Here is a 20554-nt window from a genome sequence, read left to right as displayed (position 1 = left end):
ACACAGGCAGAGGGAGAAACAGGCTCCATGCAGGAAGCCCAATGTGGGACTCGATTCTGGGTCTCCAGGATCAGGCCCTGGGCTGAAGGCGGCGCTAAACCACTGAGCCACCTGGGGCTGCCTGGTTCAGGTTATTTTTTAAGGCACTGAGGCAAGAGTAGTTTCTAGGTGGTCCTAGGATAGCAGGCCATCTTTATTTTCCCCTTTATACTTTTCTAAAGAGATTTTCTTTGCAGTAATATGCACATACTATTTTTCTAAACAGGAAAAAATTATGTACGTTATGATGGTTGAGGTTGACAGAAATAAAAATTACTGAGTGCAAAAAATGATTTGTAAGAATGCTATTTTTTAAATGTATTATTTAGCCAGATTATGAAGTGTTAAGTGCTAACAATTGTTAAGTGTTCATTGTTAATCAGATGGGCACCTTCTAAACTTCAGACTTCCTTCTAAAATTGGCGGGTGGGTTGAGGTAATGCAAATTCACAACTCTGAGAATTCGATGGGCAGATCTGGATATGTAGTCTACTTTTTTTTTTTTTTTTGGTAGGATCGGGTTTGGGGGAAGTGATTCATTAGGATCTGTACAAATTGTCATCAGCCTTTATGATTAAAATTTTAATTTTTCTTGCCCTAGTGAGAATTATTCAAGAGGATAAACTTGGAGTAGGCCCAAGTTTGGAATCTTTTCCTCTTATGGCGAATTTGTTTTCACTGGGAGAAGGAAGAGTCATCTTCAGAAGGCTGAGTGGGGAGTGGGCAGAAGGCTCTGTGGGGCTATGAGGGACAGAGTGGAATGTCTTGCATTGTGGCTTTTGGGCTTTTCAGAGAAATACCACATATGGCTTTTTCCTCCCAAGAATATAAGAAACTCTAGACTCTGGGTCAGACCCATGGGCTGTCCAATACGGTGTTTGTTTCTGTCTGTGGTACCATGGGCTGTTTTGTGAAAGAGCATGTGTGTCTTCTATGATGCCAGCCTCTAAAGGTTAGAGGGTGTGCCAAATATCCTGAGCTCCTCTCATTAAGAACAGAGTCCTTTTATTCAGTTCAATGGAACTGGCATATTGGGCCAGGCAGGTCAATCGTATGTGAATGACCAGTGACTGGCTTTGTTAATTGCAAAGCATATTTTGCCAAATGATATCGCAACAAAGACATGTCAAACCACTTTCGATTCCTTGACTCTTGACACTCTCTCTCTGAGAGAATATATATATATCATATTTATATATGATATTATATATCATATATATATTTATATTTATTCAAGGTGTACCCACTAAATATCAGTGGAGTGAGCTAGGGTCATACTGTTTACAAGGAACCCAACATTTGGTTACTGGGAAAGCCTGGGGCTGACTGTGGCATTTGCTAAGACAGGACGAACCAGAGGAGGTAATTGGTTTTATTGGCCAGGATGTGATCAGGGACATATTTTGTTTTAAGGGTCAGGACTGTGGAGGTAATTGTGGATCCAAATGGTCCAAGGCTTGCGTGGAGCCCTCTTGACCTAGCCAGAGCACGTTTTATGCTCGTTGCCACTTTTAGCCAGATGACTCCTTTTCAAGTTTGAGCCTATCCAGGTGGTTGGCTTGTTGATGAGGCTTGCAAGTAACAGGGAGGCCTTTGGTCATGCTGCTAGTGGATTATAGGACTAACACTTGCCTTACAGACTAAGGGATGTCAGTCTTTGTGCAGTTGTAAGGAGCAAAATAGGGACCTGTATTATAATGAGGGTGGGAGGGGTGCGTTTTTAATGCACCTGTGTTGAGAGTCACTGCATTAGAGGATAATAGTTGTAAATGAAGTCACATTTCTAACAAGGGACCAGATAATGAGGAAAAATGAAATCTACAGACAGTCTAGAAGCTTCATTTTCACCATTATTTATAATCTCCTACCAAACCTTTTACCATGTAGCAAAATTGATTAATTTGCGTGTATCTCTCTGTGATAGAGAAATGGAAAGCGGAAAGAGGATGGGGCCAGGTGGGGGCAGGGATGCATAATCCCCAAACTGAATAATCAACTCCAGAATAATCAAGATCTATTTTAGGGTCCAAACATTAATCTTGATGTTGAATCATTCTGGGCAATGTTAAAAACAAAAGATGATATAATAGCATTAATAAAAAGCACTCGCTCTATCATGGTTCAGAACAAATATGGCTTTCTTTTTTAGCATGAAATAGAAATCCGTTGAACTGGTCTTAATGTTCCCTGTGCACACACAGATACAGCTCTGTTTAATTCCATATCCTCTTATCTATAAGTCCTACATTTAATTTACTACCATTCGAGTTGATTTATAGCTTTGCTTAGCAAAAGTACAGTCTTGATTAAAAGGATATTATCACAGCTGTTGGACCTTGAAAGCATTTTTTTTCTCAGATCTGCTAATAATTTTGGCAATGACCAGCAGACTCCCATAAGGCTAGATTTGCAAATCTCCAGTTTTTGCCTACCTGGCCATCCTTTAGGCAGTGGTAGTTAGGAGAATGTTAGAGGTAGTAGGAGACAACATCGTTTTCCCACATGCTACCTCCTTATCCAGCCCAAGAAATGGAAAGTTACTGTGACACTGTGGTAGAGTTTTAGTGGAAGTTGGCTTCAGAGGATACCACTTCCCTGGTTAGTTGATCTTTTATCTAGCTGGTAATTGTGACTGGAGCCTTTGTCTCTTGGGTTGCTGCTCAGCGGCAGGATTCTCCAATCTAAGAGAGGATTCGATTATTCTACACGAGGGTTACATTTTGGAGTCGCAGCTGTGACAGATTTCTCCCTGAAACAATATGGAGTTAGTTTGGGTGCTTGCGTCAGTGGAGATGACTTAATTTGCAAAGCCAGTGATTTCCACAGGTTGTCCAGATTCGGTCATTCTCCACAGCAGGCCAATTTCCACTCTCCTATTCTGATTGCACAGTATGACTATCTGGTGGCTTTCGTGGTTCTGGGGGTAACGAAAATGCTGTTGCTCAACAGGTGACCAAAAGCTATTATGCTTTGATTCTGGTCAGAACATGATTGCCATTCTCCTGATTCCACTGGCTGAAGAAATGAGTCACTCTGGTTTGGGCTTTTTATCACTGGGGAGTATATTTTTTAATCTGAGAAAGGCGTTATTTCTCCCAAAAGGTTCACTTTAAAATAACCATACTTACATGCCAATTTATAGGTACTTTCAATTGTTCAGAATCATAGGAGCAGAGAAAAACACTAAAAATTGTAAACGTAGTACTAATTCTAAATGGGAGAATTTTGATAATTTCTTGTCATATTAAATTCTGTGGTGGGGGCCTTCTCAAAATACAAAAGTCAATCAGTTTTATCCATGAGTAAATTTTATTTTGGTCAGCATGTCCTTCCTAGTTTGATCTTAACCTTCTTCTTTATATTTACATATGTATACATATAAAATGTGTGTGTGATACACACACATATAGAAGCTTTACTGAGGTATTATTCACATACCATACAGCTGGTCATAACCACTTTTAATTGCTAAATTACTAGGCTTTAAAATCTCTGAAATTTTTGTTAAAGAACACAATGCACTCCTATGAAGAAAGGATTAATGTGTCTAAATTACCTCCAATTTTCCTAAATCACTTTTATTTCAATACACAGCCACAGTTTGTCAGAGCTAGACCAATTATTAGAGGTTTTCTAGTTAACCTAGAATAAAAATCACCTGGGGAGTTGTTCTTTTTTTCCAAACCATACTTGCTGAAGCATGAAACCTCCAGAAATTCTGATAAATTTCACAGCCTCCCAGGCCCCCCCCATACCAGTTAAATGCCCCTGATTTTGTCTAACACTCTCATCTCACAAACAGAGAAACATTCTTCACCTCACGATTTTGATGAGATGTCTTAATAACTACCAAATTTCTTTCCAATTTTTACATGACAGATTTTTTGGTCAATTGAGTCAGAGATGCAAAATTCACTTCAGTGAATGATGGAAGCACAGATTATTTATGCTGGGTATTTTAAAAAACAAATTATGAAGGAGCTGCTATGGTTGAAGGAAAAGAACTTCAAAGTCACAGATCAAAAAGTTGATATACAGAAACTGTTGCAAATTTGTCATTGTCTCATACCATGTCAGGCACTGGGGAGATTAGTAGATGTCCTTTATCCTGGAAATGCCTGATAGCTAAGCACTCATATTTCTTCTCAGCTGTCCACAGTCATTGCCCACAGGATATGTAGGGGAGGCCTTATTGTGTTAGTTTTTAAACAGCTGCCCTGATTGCATCTTCAGCAGAAGGCGATTCATAAGAGCACTGATATCATATAGAAGAAACAGCCACAGAGATAGGCTTTCATAAAAAAACAAACTTCTTAGGGCGCCTGGGCAGCTCAGTATTTGAGCGTCTGCCTTTGGCTCAGGGTGTGATCCCAGGGTTGTAGGATTGAGCCCCACATCAGGCTCCCCGCAGGGAGCCTGCTTTTCCCTCTACCTATGTCTCTGACTCTGTGTGTCTTTCATGAATAAATAAGTAAAGTCTTAAAAAAAAAAAAACCTTCTCAGAAGATCTGACAGGCTCTTGTGGATGGATGTGTGAAGAAGAATCTGGGGAAAGAACAAAATGGATTCTCCAACGGTCTTTTTCTTCCCTGAAAAACTGGAAGATTTCAGGTGCAGGGCAGAAGCAGCAGAAGAAGTTTTCATGGACCCTTTTGTCTCTTTTAGACCACCACATGCATACAGATGGGAAGAGCCAAGGTTTATGACTTCACTCACCTGCTCTGAAAAGAAGCCTCTTTCCTGGATAAAAGTGTTTCCCTGGTCTTGTGCCTCCCTCAGGCCCCTCACACTGCACTTGGGGACCATTGATCTAAAGCGACTGTAGATTTGGGAGAACAGAATGGAGTTGTTAGGCTTTTGAAATTTCACTTATGTTATCAGCGTTTACAAAGAAGACCCTTATGTGATCCTCAGTTCTGTACACGATTCAAGGCGAGGTATGAGGGGGAAAAGATTCCTTCTGACTAGGTGCTAATCAGAGAAAAAGGATGTAACTTTCTTAAAACACTACCAAGAAATTGCCCACGTTTACTTAGAGAACTCTCTTGCTTGAGGCATCACCAAAAGTTTGCTTCACATAAAGTTAGAGGGATCTCTGGGTTAATATATAAGAAACTGTGTTAAAAAAAAATAAAAAGAAAAAAGTAACTGCAAAAAATACCCTGCCCTAAAGTGATTTGAGATCTTTACCACTTGTAAATTTATCAGGAGTGTATGAGGGCAGTGGTGTAGACAGTGAGGGCTTCCTACAGGCCCACTGTAAGCCATAACATATATTTTAGAGGGACGCCTGGGTGGCTCAGTGGTTGGGCATCTGCCTTTGGCACAGGTCGTGATCCCAGGATCCAGGGATCGAGTCCCACATCATGCTCCCCGCAGGGAACCTACTTCTCCCTCTGCCTGTATCTCTGCCTCTCTCTGTGTGTCTCTCATGAATAGATGAATAAAATCTTTAAAAAGAAATATTACAGGGAACACGGGATGATGTCAGATCTGGTTATGTTGGCTTTTTTCAGCCTTATCTGGGGTTGCTCATCTATGTACAATTTGAGGTTTTGAAGAGACAAGACAGCTTGGGAAGGGAGTCGGCAGCCCCAGAAGTTTCAGAACTTCATCTGAAGTGGCAATTGTACCTGAAAACACAAGGCGTGTCTGCTGTCTCTTTGAAGTCAGTTCCTTTGCTCTAGTTCCCTAGTGTCAGGAGCCACAGTTTGGGAGTGGGGTTGGAGTTCTTGTCCTTGACTGCCTCATTCTACACACAGCAGAATGGTTGTTCCTGTGCCAGATAGAATAGCATAGCCTAGCACACACTGAAGACATGTCGGTCAATGTTTTTGGTCTCTGTGGCCATCATAATGGCCCTCAAACCCAAAGTCAGCCCTTTGGAAGGAGAGAAATGATATATATGTGCCCTTCCAAAAACAAGGGGAAAGGAAGAACTGCATTTTCTTGAAAATTAAATTATAAAGTTTTCTGTTTCTGTGGAGAAGACAGTACTAATAAAACTGCCAATTTCTTTCAGGTGGGTGTACATGGCATTAGAATAGAATTCATCAATGAAAAAGGATCAAAACGCACCGCCACCTACCTACCGGAGGTTGCAAAGGAGCAAGGTCATGGTTGTACTTTATATTTCGTATGATCTGGTAGAGAATTTGAATAGTACAAATTGAAATGCAGTATGTGACCTTGCAGTTATGTCTGATAATTGACCAGTGTCAAATGAGAAGAAATGATTCTTCCATCACTGCCACTGCAATGTCTGTATGAAATCGGTGAATAACTCACACAGAAGTTGAATCTCTGTGCCCAAGGTTGATAGTGGAAACCCACAAATGGGTAATTTCCCCAAAGCAAAGACTTGTAGAAGTTGGGTTTTCTTTTTAGGCAGTGAATATGAATTTGAAGTGCCATTTGCCCATATCCCATCGTGCTGTAGCCTTTTGCCACAAACAAGCCTTCCGTCTAACAGTCAGCCCCCCAGGATATTGTCAATATCAAATGTGTCCTTGTTAGGTGGCTGCCTGGTGCTCCTTCAGCCACTGTGAGGGTTGTAGGTTTCCCATTAAGATTAGAAGCACGGAGACCACATGAAGTCTTAGTGTTTTATATGCTTGGTCTGCACTTCCTCATCAAACATTTTTCTGTTTTTGCACATAGAACACAAATCTTTATGAACTCCCACTGTAACACAAAAGAATTCTTCATTCCATAGCACTTTGTCCTTTCTAGCGACTACAAAATTCTAGTTTTTTAATATTAGTTGAAATAAATATTTCTTCTATATCTTATAGAGGTTTTTTTGTTTGTTGTTTTGATCATCAGAAAGGATCTCTAATTGGATTTCCCTCACGTTTGGTTCATATGAATGTGAGCTATTTAACTGTACAATTTAACAGCATTAGATAACCCCCTCCCCCGCAGACAAGGGAGTTTGTCTTTAAGACAGCTATTGGAAGATTTATTTGGATTGCTTTTGAAAATGTCTCAATCCTGTAGTTCCTTTGGCTTTGTAAAGGATGGGGTGGGGGGCTCAGATATTAAGTATACCATCCCACATCAAAACCAATAAAAATGCCTTCGCATACTTCACACAAATACACGTGACTGACTCCTGAAGATACCATTGGGGATAGTAAATTACCATGAGTTAGCATGGAAATCCTAACTACTACAGAGTTGGCACAATGACATCTAGGCTTTTCCCTCCCTTTTAAAGATGTCACTGTTAGAGAAGAGGGCAGTGTCCGTGGTTTGCTCCCGAGTCTCTACTGAGCAGTCACTGCCAGACTCTTAGACTTCCTGTCTTTGAATGCAGTTGAGATAAAAAAAAAAAAGCCAATGTTGTCAGCCATCATGGGTAGCTAGAACTTGAGGTATGCAGTGGTGAACCTGCTTCCATATGAGAGGAAAGCTTAGCTCTTTTGTGTGACTGTTTTTAGGACCAAAGGAGTTGATGGCATTTGGTGACAGTGATAGCTGACCTCTACAAAGTTATTTTGTATTTGACTGAAAGTGCTTGTGACATGTGCTTGACTGGTATTTTATCTGGTCTACTTTCCACAGGATGGGACCATATTCAGACCATAGACTCCTTACTGAGGAAAGGAGGATATAAAGCTCCGATTACTAATGAATTCAGGAAAACCATAAAACTGACCAGGTACAGAAGGCGTTTTCTAGCACAAGGCTAACCAGTACCTTTCGATGCATATGTCTATAACCCTTTGGTTTCTTTGGTCTTTCTTACTTGCTTCTCTTTTCTGAAACAGAATGGAAATGAATTTCAGGGCTATAGTGGGGGTGGATATGATGGAACTCTGCTTGGCAGTAAAGCCTGTGTGATGTACAAGCCCATCCTTCCAACCTTTAGCTCTGTGTGATTACTCTGGCTTTACACGAGCAAGTCTTCTGAGCCTGTGCACCATATTATTGAAGAAAGTTACTGGAATTAGCCATTGGCCAGCTTTTGACATTGCTTAGCAGAACCCCTGGATTCTGATAAGCACTCCTCAAATTTGAATTTATCTTTAGGATGTTGGCAGTGATAGAAGTCTACCATGAAAGCTTACTGAAAAATCACAATTGAGCTAGACTAACAAATGCCAAATACATTTCCAAATGGGATGATAGGGATACTTATTTTTTAAAAACATCCAACATTTTAGGAAAATGGATTGCCGTTTCCATTTGTTTCAATTCCATAGAGCTACAATGAATGCTTATAGTCTAAAAATGGGCTTTTCCCAGCTCTGAGGAGTTACAAATTTGAAAATGCCTCCCTCTCTGCTTTCCCTGAGTTCAAGTCTAGGAGAATAGAAGGGCATGTACAAAAATAATTATTCATATAAGGCAGAATGTGATGGATGATGTGAGGTCATAAAGTAGGAAAAGAGGACTTCCAGGAGGGGTGGGGTTAGATAACATAAAATTTCAGAGTAGAAGTAGATTTGAGACTAGGCTGGAAGAATGGGTAGAATATTTATTTGAGGGTGAGGGAGGCAAGGATTCATTTAGTGAGTCAAGGCATGTGGGTGGTGAAGTACAGAGCTAAGTTCTGAGGAATGTTCAGTCGTCTGATTTGGCTGGTCTTTCAGTGCACATAGAGAAAGTGGTTATTAGAGTGAAACATGGCCCAGAGGGTGGGTTGGGTCATATCACGGAGGGCCTTGAGTTTCCAGCTAAGAAATATAGACCTGACTCGAGAGGCAGTAAGTAGCCATTGAAGGGCTTGAAACAGGTGTATTTGGGAAGGTTTAAGATGGGAATGGGAAACAGGAAAAGGAGGTAGAAGACATTACTCTTACCTAAGAATCTGAGGCAGCCATCCAAAGAAGGTGAAATGGTAGCCTTAATAAGAGCTGTTGGCAGTGGGATGGAAAGAAAGGCACAAACAGATGAGAAGACACTGGAAGAAACGAAAGGCCCTAGTCATCATTCAGAAGTAGGGGAGAGGAACAAGTCAAGGCTTTACTCTGGATAAAAAAACACCAAGGCACCACAGCACCTTTTAACTAAGGGAGGGACCAAAGGAGGAGAGTCACATTTATGCATTGGTTCTGGATTTGAAGTGCTTCCTGGGGTATCTGTATAGGAATGTCCCATGTGTCACCAAAAACATACATAGATAGAACTCATGGCCAGAGATGGTGATTGGGGATCATCCGTGATGAGGTCATAGTTGAAGGTATAAGGCAGGGCTCCCTGAGGGAGCACAGAGAGTATAGGGTCAAAAGAACCGAAGGGAGAAACCTAGTAAAATCCTTCCAGGAAGGAGCGGTAGGAATAGTCAGAGATATAAGGTGCAGCCTGAGAGCCGGCAGGGGGTGGAGGTGGGGGTGAGAGGGAAGAACTAGGGACATGTGGGATTGTAGAACCCATGGCACAGGAGAGCTTCAGACAGGGAATGGTGTGTGGTCTCATAATGGAGAGGTCAAACCCTTCTGAAAGAGCAGTTTCCATGGAAGAGGAGCCAAGGAACACCAGGCTGAGGATAGCCTGAGATGAAGGGCTGCTAAAAGAGGGAAAGTCTTAGAAGAAGGAGTAGTCAAGTGAATGAGAGGCGTACACAATGGCAATAGGTTGGGCTTTCCTCTGTTCCTTCCTGTTAGCAAACTGGGGCCTGGCGGGGTGGGCATGAAAATTTCTAGAACAATTGAAACCAGGAGTAGTAAAGCAGAAAGAACACTGGACTCAGACTTTGGATTCCTGGGTTTGGAGCTCAGCTTTGCCACTTGGCTGCATGGCATTGGGGCAGTCACGACTTCTCTCTGGACCTCTGTTTCTCCTGGTCTGTAGAGTTACCTCTGAGGTCCCTTCCAGCTCTGACATTGGTGTGTCATCTATTTCTTGATGTTAACTTTGTCTCTTCCCTGACTTTTTCAGGTACCGTAGTGAAAAGATGACCCTGAGCTATGCTGAATACCTTGCTCATCGCCAGCATCATCATTTCCAAAATGGCATTGGGCATCCCCTTCCGCCATACAACCATTATTCCTGACACTGAGCCGCAAAGCCAGTCATTGGGCCTCTCTGCAGACCTCTTCCCAGGAGACCCTACCCCTTCTTGGTCTAGCTATCTCTTTTACTGTACCATTTTATGATGATAGTTTCCGTTGCCATGATGAAGCTTGGACATCATCAGTATCATCATGGTAACGGGTAGGAAAATGGCATTTGTTTAAGAAGATTCTGTTTTATTATTTTTAGATCATTGATTTTTTTTGCAGCATATATAACTTCTGGGGTTTTCTTTCCTCACCATATTATGTAGAATTTTGCTTTGCTCTCTCAATCAGGGTTCTGCATTTCTGTCCTTACCTTCCCTCCTACTTTCCTTCCTTTTAATCTCTTCCCTCCTTCTTTCGACTGTGGATGGAAGAAATTGTGCAGTTTTTCAGGATTCTATTTAGGTTGTTCTCTAGTTTTTCCTCAGTAAGATAAAGAAGTTTTGGTAGCTGAGCTTAGAAGCAAATTCATATCAAATTCAGGTATTTGTGTGCTACTCTTGAATTTGTCTAAAATGCATTTTGCTATGAGAGCTTAGTATGTGGGTCTTCACTCCTTAGGTGTTTTTCCCATGGTTAAAATATATGAACTTTAGTTCTAGCATAGAACATTTGGAGGCCCATGCTAGGGCTTGTCACAGAGAAACCATTCATGCCTATTGTGCTGGTTATCATAGAAGAGATGGCTTCATCATTTTATAGAACCAACTTACAGACTACAACACTGTTTTAAGAAAGTACAAGCTACCTTTCAGATATGCTACAGAAATCATTTTGAAGAGCAGCAAAGATCAGGAAGAGAGCGGATACAGAATTTAGTGCCTTTGAGAAGAATATAATTAAATGGAGTTAAGAGAGGTTAGGGGGAAAAGGCAATTTAGAGAACTATTCTTATAAAATTTTATTGTGTCTATATGTGAAACAGCAGATTAGACAAATTCCTTACTCTTAAGTATTTTTTTAAGGTGAAAAAATTTATTTTGAGCAGAGAACCAAAAAGAGACATTTGTCTATTATATATTAATTTAAATCTGTTAGCTTTAGGTTTCAACAAGTCATGATTGGCCAGAGACAATTTTAGCTACTATTTAAAGAAATAGTAAAGAATAATCTAGTGAAACAAAAGTTCATATATGCCATGATTTCAGATACGTCTGTCACGGGGACAAGACTGGAGTCTTTCTGCACTACATACTTTTGATAGAAACACATTTACTATGTTGATAAGATGTTATGTTACACCTATGAAAATGGAGCTGGCATTTAGAAATGATAGAGTTATTAGAGCCCAGCCCATTTGCAGGGTTGGTCTTCCCATGGTGCATACAAAGAGAATTTCCTAACATCAGGAGGAGTAGGAGTTTCATGTGTCTGTCCCTAGGAAAAATGATAGATGATTCTGGAGAAAGATTACCTTCATTTTACTATAGTAAATATGTGTGTATGTGTGTGTGTATTTGTGTGTAATTTTTTTCAAATAGGAAACCAGTATATCAAGTGATGACTAGAAGTATGGTGCAGAATATACATAGCCTAAAACTCTGAGATGTCACTGAATCTCAAAAATGGCAGAGCTTATACATAAAATCGGCCGTGACAAGTGACAGACTGCTAGTTCCGAATTCAAAAACCCTTTCCCAGTTTGTGAGCTGATTTGCCTGAATTCCTTCTGCCCACCACTGTGGCAGAGGAAACTGCTTTAGTTTTTTATGAGTCCTTGGAAGTCTGTTGGTAGTCCCTCATCCACAGTGCTCATTGTGGAAATAACCATGGTCAGTTGTGATGCCTTAACTAAGAAGCCAGTTGTTAGCCTGAAATGCAATCGTGGTAGCCAGTTCCATTGAACCTAGAGATTAGTCAGAGCAAGCTAGCTGTTGGGCCATTGAAAGGGATTTTGAGTCCTCTCGTTTCTCCTTGGGAGCATTTTGGAGCAGATTCGTCTTTCAGCATAAAACCAAATGGCTACCTGATGGAGACTTTTTCTTGCCCTTATAGGGAAACTAAGCATAAGCTGAATGATAGTGTCTGCTGAAAAAAAAAAAAAAGTAAATAAAACAAGCAAACCGAAGAGAGACAAAATAGATCAATATTGACCCATCTTATCCATCATCTCATCAGTTTAGCAGGCTCCTCATCCTGGGTGAGCTTGTGGTTAGAAGTTGTTTGTTGTTGTTATTGTTATTGTTGTTTTTAAGAAAAGATCTATATGACATACATATGTGTGTGTATACATATGCTTACATGTACATACATACATATGTGTGTTTATGTATTTAACGGTGCTAATCAATCTTGAGCAGGTCACGTGACTGGTCATGCGGACTCTAAAATCATATCAGATTTTTAAAAAAATTCTTGATATATGCAGATGTTATACAGATTTTTTTTCTTACCAGTGTAATAATGTTATACTGAAGAAATAACCATCCTGCAGGCTTCAGAGGACAAGGTCAGCAATATTTCCCACCATGGCTTGGGGGGAAAGGATAGTTTTGTCTCCTTTTGTTTTCAAATTAATGCACAGTGCATTTTTTGTCTCTAGCTGTTGACTAAAAAGACTTTGTTGCATAGAGTGTCGTACAAACTGTAATGGTGTGCTTCAAACGAATGAATGCTAGGCCCTTTCACCTTCATAGGATATTACAAAGCTGTTAAATACGTGGTTTGAATTAACTTTGAACATGTCGAAATATGTAGCATGTGTTTTTAACTCAGACGAAGATTCGGATTGCACATGTTGTGTTTTCGCCATTTGTGACTTATTTGTTCAGAAACACAAATGTGAATTGCACTCTTATCACCGGAATATCGTGTAAGTTCACTGATCTTTAAACGGCTCAGAAGTAATACTTGAACTTCTTTGAGTAGCACAAAGTTTACATTGCCCCCTTTTAAATGTTAATTAGTTCCACTTCTGGTTGTTTTCCTTTTTTTGTTTCTCAAATGCAACTGGGTATTTTTTCCCCCTCTTGGAAAACAGCACTTACTTTGGTATGTAGCAAAAGGCTTCCGTTTCTGGAAGGTTCTCTTGTTCTTGAACAAGATCAGCCAGGTACCAGATTCTAAAAAGAACACTTGCCCCCCCCATCCCCACACCCCACCCATGCCCCCGACCCCTATTAAGTGGCCTTCGGACTGCACGAGAATGTGTGCTACTACCTGCCCCAGTCTCCCCTACCATGAGAGGTCTGTGTACTTGATGGAGGAAGTGCAAGGTGTGCTCTTGTTCTCCTGCCCTCTTAAAGCACTTGTGAGATTATCAGTCCAGTACACACAGGCCCAGTGCCCAGCACACCGGAAGCTTGCATACTGGCCTCTTTTTGTGTCTTCAAATGTGCAGGAAATTTGAAACTGTCATCTGGAATAGGTTCCATCTCTTAACATGTGTTAGATCAAACCAAAGAAGCCCCCAGCCATGCCCAAATGCTGCTCCAAAAGCCTGCCTTCCAGTCCTTACAAAAACCTTGCAGGATTAAATGTGTTAACTTTTTTATTTTTGTACAGTTTCTAAGTGATTTTTGCTAGTGATGTGAAATTGAATTAAGTTTATTTGAGGGGGTGTCAGCGCCTCCTCCATTGAAATAAACTGGTGACTTTCCTTTTATTTTTTAAAAGCAGAAACCCATTGTGTGCCTCTCGATTTAAGGGTTTCCAATTACATTATTCTGAAGACCAGCATTGATCCTTTATATACAAAGATCTGTTTTCCTTGTTTTTTATTACTGTTTCAGAAGAAGAGAAACCTTTTATTTTGCTCTGGACCTAGTAACTGCGCTGGTACATAGACGCACTGAGAAAACCAACTTTTGTAACCACCTCTGACTGTTTTTGTATACCAGAGTCGCTTACTTTTGAAATACTTGGATCTAGTTTCTAAGTTATTTTAGCGTTTTGTATGTTCCCCAAAATTACTTTGGATCAGTCACCAGCATACTGAGTTCTTGGTGATACAGTGGTGAGACTCGTAATGAGCAAAAGCTACCTGGAGTAGCTCTTCTTTTCCTTCTTTCTTAGAAACCTGTTTTTGGATTATGGTGAGAGATCACAGATTACCTGAAATCCCCTCCAAGTATAACTAGATCCTCCTTCCTTCCACATTTAATTGCTTAATAGTTTGAAGAAACTATTGGAAATGGGCATTTTATATGATATGTATAGCTTGAAATTATGAAAACTGAGTGAACGGGAAAAATGAGGTTTATGTGGGTCTGTAAGGTGTGGCTGTGGAAAGATATTGTAGTAGTTTTGACACTATTGTTACTATCTTTAAAATCATTTACCCAATAAAATGTTAAAACTGAGTTACCGTTTGGTGTCTCTTTCGTCAACCTGCCTGCCTCATCATAAGGATCTCAGTCTTGTGTGTGCTTCTTGATAAAATGCTGACCGTTGAAAGACGTGCAAGCTGATGCTGATTCCTTTCCAAACTGGCACTCGGGAAAGCTATGATTTGCCTGTGTCCTCCTGCCTAACTCTGGATCCTGGCTTGGTGACCAAGTCCAGGCTTTACTGGACAGTCTGCCCTGGCCATGGACCTAAGGCAAGCATCAGATCCGAAGTCTGGTGGTAGTGTGGCTGTGCTTAATTCCACCAGCTCCAAATTTCTTCCGGATCAGTGTGTCATCAGTGGGAGCTGGTGGAGCAATAGCAGTGCTATCTGGTGACAGCCGTCTGGGGAGGTGGGAAGCCTTCCTTCTCTTCTGCCCTCAAGGCTTTGCCACGTTCTCAGTGCAGGAGGGACTTAATCCAAAAACGCCCAAGATGCGGCTGCTCAGAGAGTATACACACTCACACACACACACCCACACTAGCATTGAGAAGGCAAGCTCTTGGTGGCCTACCTCTACCAGCTGTTGCCTTAGCTCTTTCCCCGTGGAGAGGCCACCGAGGACATTGCTCAAATACCTTGGGCTCTCTCTAAGTCATTTGCTGTCTCAGTTCTCAATCCTCTGCTGTCCCATGCATATTTTGGGATTAATTGCTGGTGAATACACGCGGGCCGATTTTCTGTTACATTGCCCCAAAGCCCCGCTGCCTGTGTGAATTCGGGCACACGTGCTCATGTCAATCACGGTGGCTAAAAACGGCCATCTCAGATCCCGGAGGACGACTGCAGTGTGGAATGGTGCTCCATTAAGTCGGCCATCTGCTTGAGGTTTACTCGGTTCCATCATTCATGTTTAATGGTACATAAGATTTTTTTAATGATTTGGACAATATCAATCGGCTTAGGTAGAATGAAGTAATTGCACAAGCCTACAGCATTAATTTTTATCGCATTAGTGGTTAACTCAATGGTCTGGACAGATTTCAACTTCAATAATCATACTCCTCCTACCTAAATTATTTGCGGAGCTTCAGCATTTCCTCCCTGGATTTCAGGCCCCACTAGGGCGCCCTGGAAATAGCTCCACTGCTTCCAAGAACTGGCGCACGGATGTGTGGGAGGTGGCAGGTCCTGTTGATGGAAAACCCTCTCATGCCCAAGGGTGTCTTATCACTGTGAGCTGGGGGGGGGGGGCGGGGCAGTCGGCCATGGAGAAATCACAGCTCGGGGGGGCAGAGCTGCCAGTCGGGAGAGCTGGTGAATGGCTGCCCAGAGAATGGCTTCTCTCACTTCCTGCAGCTCTGACCACAGGAGCCAAGTGTGGATTTAGGCTCAGCCCTCATTTTCGCCTAGGCTTTCACCTGCAGGAGGAATAGCTGAATGGGAGGATGCAACTGATGCAGGCCCTGGGGATATTGCTTGAAATCCTACGTTAAAAGGCTTCCCTTGACCCTGTAGCTCATGGGACGGGTTCCTGTTCCCCCAGGCCCATGGAAAGAGATCGTTCAAGAATGGAAGGAGGGATGCCTGGGTGGCTCAGTGGTTGAGTGTCTGCCTTTGGATCAAGTCGTGAACCCAGGGTCCTGGGATTAAGTCCCACGTCGGGGTCCCCGCAGGTAGCCTGCTTCTCTCTCTCTGCCTATGTCTCTGCCTCTCTTTGTGTGTCTCTCATGAATAAATAAAATCTTAAAAAGAATGGGAGGAAATTGCCTTAGATGCTAAGCACTGTTCTGAAGCCAGTCGACCTCGTCCCAAGAATGTGGCGACAACCGGATTTAAAAATGCCCCTTAGAATATAAATAATAGTGAAAGGGAATAGAAGGGAAGGGAGAAGAAATGGGTAGGAAATATCAGAAAGGGAGACAGAACATAAAGACTCCTAACTCTGGGAAACGAACTAGGGGTGGTGGAAGGGGAGGAGGGTGGGGGGTGGGGGTGAATGGGTGATGGGCACTGAGGGGGCACTCGACAGGATGAGGACTGGGTGTTATTCTGTATGTTGGCAAACTGAACACCAATAAAAAATAAATTTATTATTAAAAAAATGTCCCTTAACAGATGACGATCAGATTATACCATCTCAAATTGTTTCAGTGAAGAGGCCCAGAGGCCTGGTAGAGCCGTGTGCTTTATATAACTGACCCATGCTTGCCGACTCCCATCATGACAGATGATCACATTAGTTGGACAGAGGTTAGATGTAGGGTGCGCTAAGTACAGAGCGCACAGCTGGGTGGTGGCCGTGTACCATGTCTCTCTGCTCACCAACTGCCCTGGCGTCCTTGAACCCATGCTCCCTTTCTAAAAAGACACAACTGAGTCACAAGGGGCTGGTCATTTGCTCAACCTCTGGTCTCCCTCCATGGTGGAAGACTCTGCTTTTTAATCAAAAGCTTAGCTGACATCTCATATGAAAGAGATGAGATGAAGGGCAGTATTGTGTTAGTCTACATTACAAATGTCCACCGGTTACTTATAAAGTTCATGAGAATGACAAGGCTGTTCAGATGACTATAAAAATTTATAATCGGGGCAACAGATGATAGAAGCAGAGCCTCAGCACCCCATTTATTTCTTTACCCCATTTTGGCTGTCCCACAGCAAGAAGGTACTGATTTGCACATAGAAGAGGGGAAGGATCTTACTCCTATAGTCTTAGGATAGAGGGTAAGCATAGGCCTAAACCGTGAAATCCTGGTGTGGTCACGGCCTTCTGATCCATGATTGACAAGGCCTACAAGAAGTTCAGGCAGAAAAAGCATCGCTCTTGAGGTTTGCACAGAAACGAGGCCACCCCACTTCTCCCACTAACCCACTGGTGGCCTTCGATGGCCATTCTGGATGTATGACATTAGGTATGTTAGGGGTTTTTTCAGGTTGTATTACAGTTTTTAAATACCATATGTTTTATGCACACATATTTGGAAGCAAGTGTTCATGGAAACTTGGATCAGTTCCAGCAACACCAGGTCCCACAGGACAATCTGAAAACCACTTCTGGAGCCCCAACACACCCAGTTATTTTGAGAGCCTTTGGCAAGCTGTCATCTCATCTCCTTTTCCACTCTGGCCTTTTCCTCCCAAATGTCAGGCTCATTGCGATCCATCAGTGTTTACTGAGTGCCTATTCCCACAGAGACATGGCGCCGTGCTTGGGTTGAGAATGATGATAGCATAATTTCATAAAACAAATGAATGGTCTACTGGGAGCTAGGGGCTCTGGGACATCCAAGTTTGGTCTAGTTGGGGAAAGTAGTTCAGAGCGGGGGCCCAGGCAACATCAGACTTGCTTTATGGGGTTCCCCTAAATTGCTTCCACTTCAGAATGGCACTAGAGCAGAAGTGTAGCTTCCCCTGTGGGGACATGGCATTGCTCTGGCCACCCCCAGCATGTTGGCAGCAGAAGCCACCCTGCACCGAGCACAGTTGTGATCTGTTTGTTGAGTGGAGGAGGAGACTGTCTCTTCCTGCAACGTAGCTATCTTGCTGCTGAGCAGCAATGTGCAAAGTGGTCAAGAAAGAAAATATGTGATCAGAGAAGACATAGGTTTATGGACATGCAGACTGGCATTTGGTGGTGGAAAGTTTTGCTTCTTACTGCAGAGCTGCCCTCTCAAAGACTTCAGGTGCTTCCCATGACCAGGAGAGAGAGAACAGCATGGAGAGAGACTAGGCCTTTTGCTCTAAGAAGCCTTGAGGCTGGAGGAGCCGAAGAAGGCTTATAGTGTGCCAACTGGGGGAAAAAAATCTATTCATAGAGCAGGAGGAGAGGGAGGATGGTAGGGGTAACCCACCCAGAAAGGAAACCCAGAGTCCCTTTCAATTTAACTTTCACCTGCTACGTAGGGCAGGAAGGCAGGAAGGCGGTATTAAATTTGGATATTATAAAACAGGAAGCACAGCTGGTACACAATACGACATGTAAGTCACATCTGAGCCGACAGGAAGCTGCTGAGAGCTGGAGTCATTGCCTAAACACCAGGCTGATTTGAAACTAAGAGTTGCTCTGGTCACTTTTCATCGAACGAGCATTTCTGTCCAAACGGTATTCTGGAATGATCCAAGGTTACGGTAGGTATCAACACGTCCAAGTGGATTTGTGCCCATCAGCACAGGAGATAGGGGTTGACCGAACAGCTGGGTGGGGCAATCATAGTGCCTACTCCCACATATCCTGGCAGAGTAGAAAAGGGTGTTTTGGGCTGGAGAAAGCGGGAAACCCCCATCTTTTTTGAAGGGCAGTCCAAGTGTGAGTAGGGCACACATTTCCCTAAACTTTCTCCACTCCAACATTCGAATGGATTCCAGGAACTCTGCATGGAGACACTGCCACCCCGCTGGCACAGGCCTCAGCCATGGCCCCTTTCCCAGAGCTGTGGCCAGAGACAGCAATGGGTGGGCACAGTAACCTCTGTACATGCAGCCATGCCCTGTGGTGTCTTGATTCTGGTTTACCTTGCCTACCATACATGGTCCTTGTGACACACAAGTGATGGGGTTGGAAAGGGGGCATGGGATTAATACATGGTTGCTCAAATAGGATGCGATTGCCCCGGTGTGGTAATCCTTCTTCCACCACTTGGGTTTGTACCACTCCAGAAGAATCTGCAGGCTTGGAGAGGGTCAACAAGAAATCGCTAATAGCCCTACGCTGGGAAAATGCAGGCAACACTCTTTGCTCTAAGGAAGTTTACACAGTGAGGCCTGCAGGCAGGGCACACAGAGTCCTTGAGAGGTAAAAAGAAGCTCCCTTTGTCTTTCATTGAGGTGAACTTCACATAACATGCAACGAACCACTTTAAAGCACACAATTCTGTGATATTCAGTGTATTTACACTGTCCTGCAACCACCACTCTCTCTAGTTTAAAACTTTTTCAGGGCAGCCAGGGTGGCTCAGCGGTTTAGCATCGCCTTCAGCCCAGGGCCTGATCCTGGAGGCCCCGGATCGAGTCCCACATCAGGCTCCCTGCATGGCGCCTGCTTCTCCCTCTGCTTCTCCCTCTGCTTGTCTCTCTCTCTCTCTCTCTCTCTGTGTGTCTATGAATAAATAAATAAAATCTTAAAAAAAAACTTTTTCGGGATCCCTGGGTGGCGCAGCGGTTTGGCGCCTGCCTTTGGCTCAGGGCGCGATCCTGGAGACCCGGGATCGAATCCCACGTCGGGCTCCCAGTGCATGGAGCCTGCTTCTCCCTCTGCCTGTGTCTCTGCCTCTCTCTCTCTCTGTGTGACTATCATAAATAAGTAAAAATTAAAAAAAAAAACAAAAAAAAAAACAAAACTTTTTCATCAATCCATAAAAACACCCCTCCCCACTAAGAGGTCACGCCCCCTTTTCCCCTTATCCATCCCCTAAGGAACCTCTAATGTTCTTTCAGTCTCTGGGAATTTACATATCCTGGATATGTATCACACACATGGAGTCATACGATATGTGACCTTTCGTCACTAGCTTCTTTTACTTAGCATCAAGGGTTTGAGGTCCATCTAAGTCATGGCGAGTTTGAGTACCTCACTTTTGTGGCCGAATGATATTTCATTGCATCGCTGTACCACAGCCGGCTTATCTATTTATCCACCCATGAACACTTCTGACAACCATTTGGCTCTTAGGAATAACACTGCCATCAATATTTGTGTCTGAGTATCTCTGTTGGCGTACGTTTTCATTTCTCCTGGGTCTATACTTAGGCATGGAATTGCTGGCTCATACAGTCATTCTATGTTGACCGTTTTGAGGAACTATAAAACTTTTCCCACCAGTCATGTATGCAGGTTTCAATTTTGCCACATCCTCACCAATACCTGTTAGTGTCTGACCATGGTCGTCTCGTGGTGTGAACTGATAGCTCACTGTGATTCTGATTTGCATTTCGTTAATGACCAGTGAGGTTGAAACACCTTTTCATGAGCTAATTGGTCTAATTGTATGACTTCTTTGGAGAAATGTCTATTCAGGTCCTTTATCCAGTTTTTAATTGGGTTGTCTTTTGCGGTGTTGTAATGATACACATACTGGTACATATGTATGTACCAGTGTGTATTTGTGTATATATGTGTGTGTATACGTGTGTATATATACATATATATATGTATGTATCTCAGATATTAAACCCTTTATCAGAGAAATAATTTGAAAATATTTTCTCCCACTATTATTGGTCTTTTTCACATTCTTTCTAA

At 42.6% G+C, this 20554-nt stretch overlaps 1 protein-coding gene across 1 annotated transcript in view; it reads left to right on the top strand.

Annotated features, from left to right (window-relative positions):
* AMMECR1 (AMMECR nuclear protein 1) overlaps nucleotides 1-14347 on the top strand; it is a 116391-nt gene extending 102044 nt beyond the window's left edge. Inside the window, exons 4-6 of the mRNA XM_055337576.1 lie at nucleotides 6062-6152; nucleotides 7606-7702; nucleotides 9925-14347. Of these exons, the coding sequence (XP_055193551.1) occupies nucleotides 6062-6152; nucleotides 7606-7702; nucleotides 9925-10039 (303 nt within the window). The 3' untranslated portion in view covers nucleotides 10040-14347. The remainder of the gene's footprint in view (nucleotides 1-6061; nucleotides 6153-7605; nucleotides 7703-9924) is intronic.
* Nucleotides 14348-20554: the final 6207 nt, after the last annotated feature.

The sequence above is a fragment of the Nyctereutes procyonoides genome, unplaced genomic scaffold, assembly GCF_905146905.1.
Source record: "Nyctereutes procyonoides isolate TBG_1078 unplaced genomic scaffold, NYPRO_anot_genome, whole genome shotgun sequence".
NCBI lineage: Eukaryota > Metazoa > Chordata > Mammalia > Carnivora > Canidae > Nyctereutes > Nyctereutes procyonoides.
This window is presented reverse-complemented; position numbering and strand designations above follow the sequence as displayed.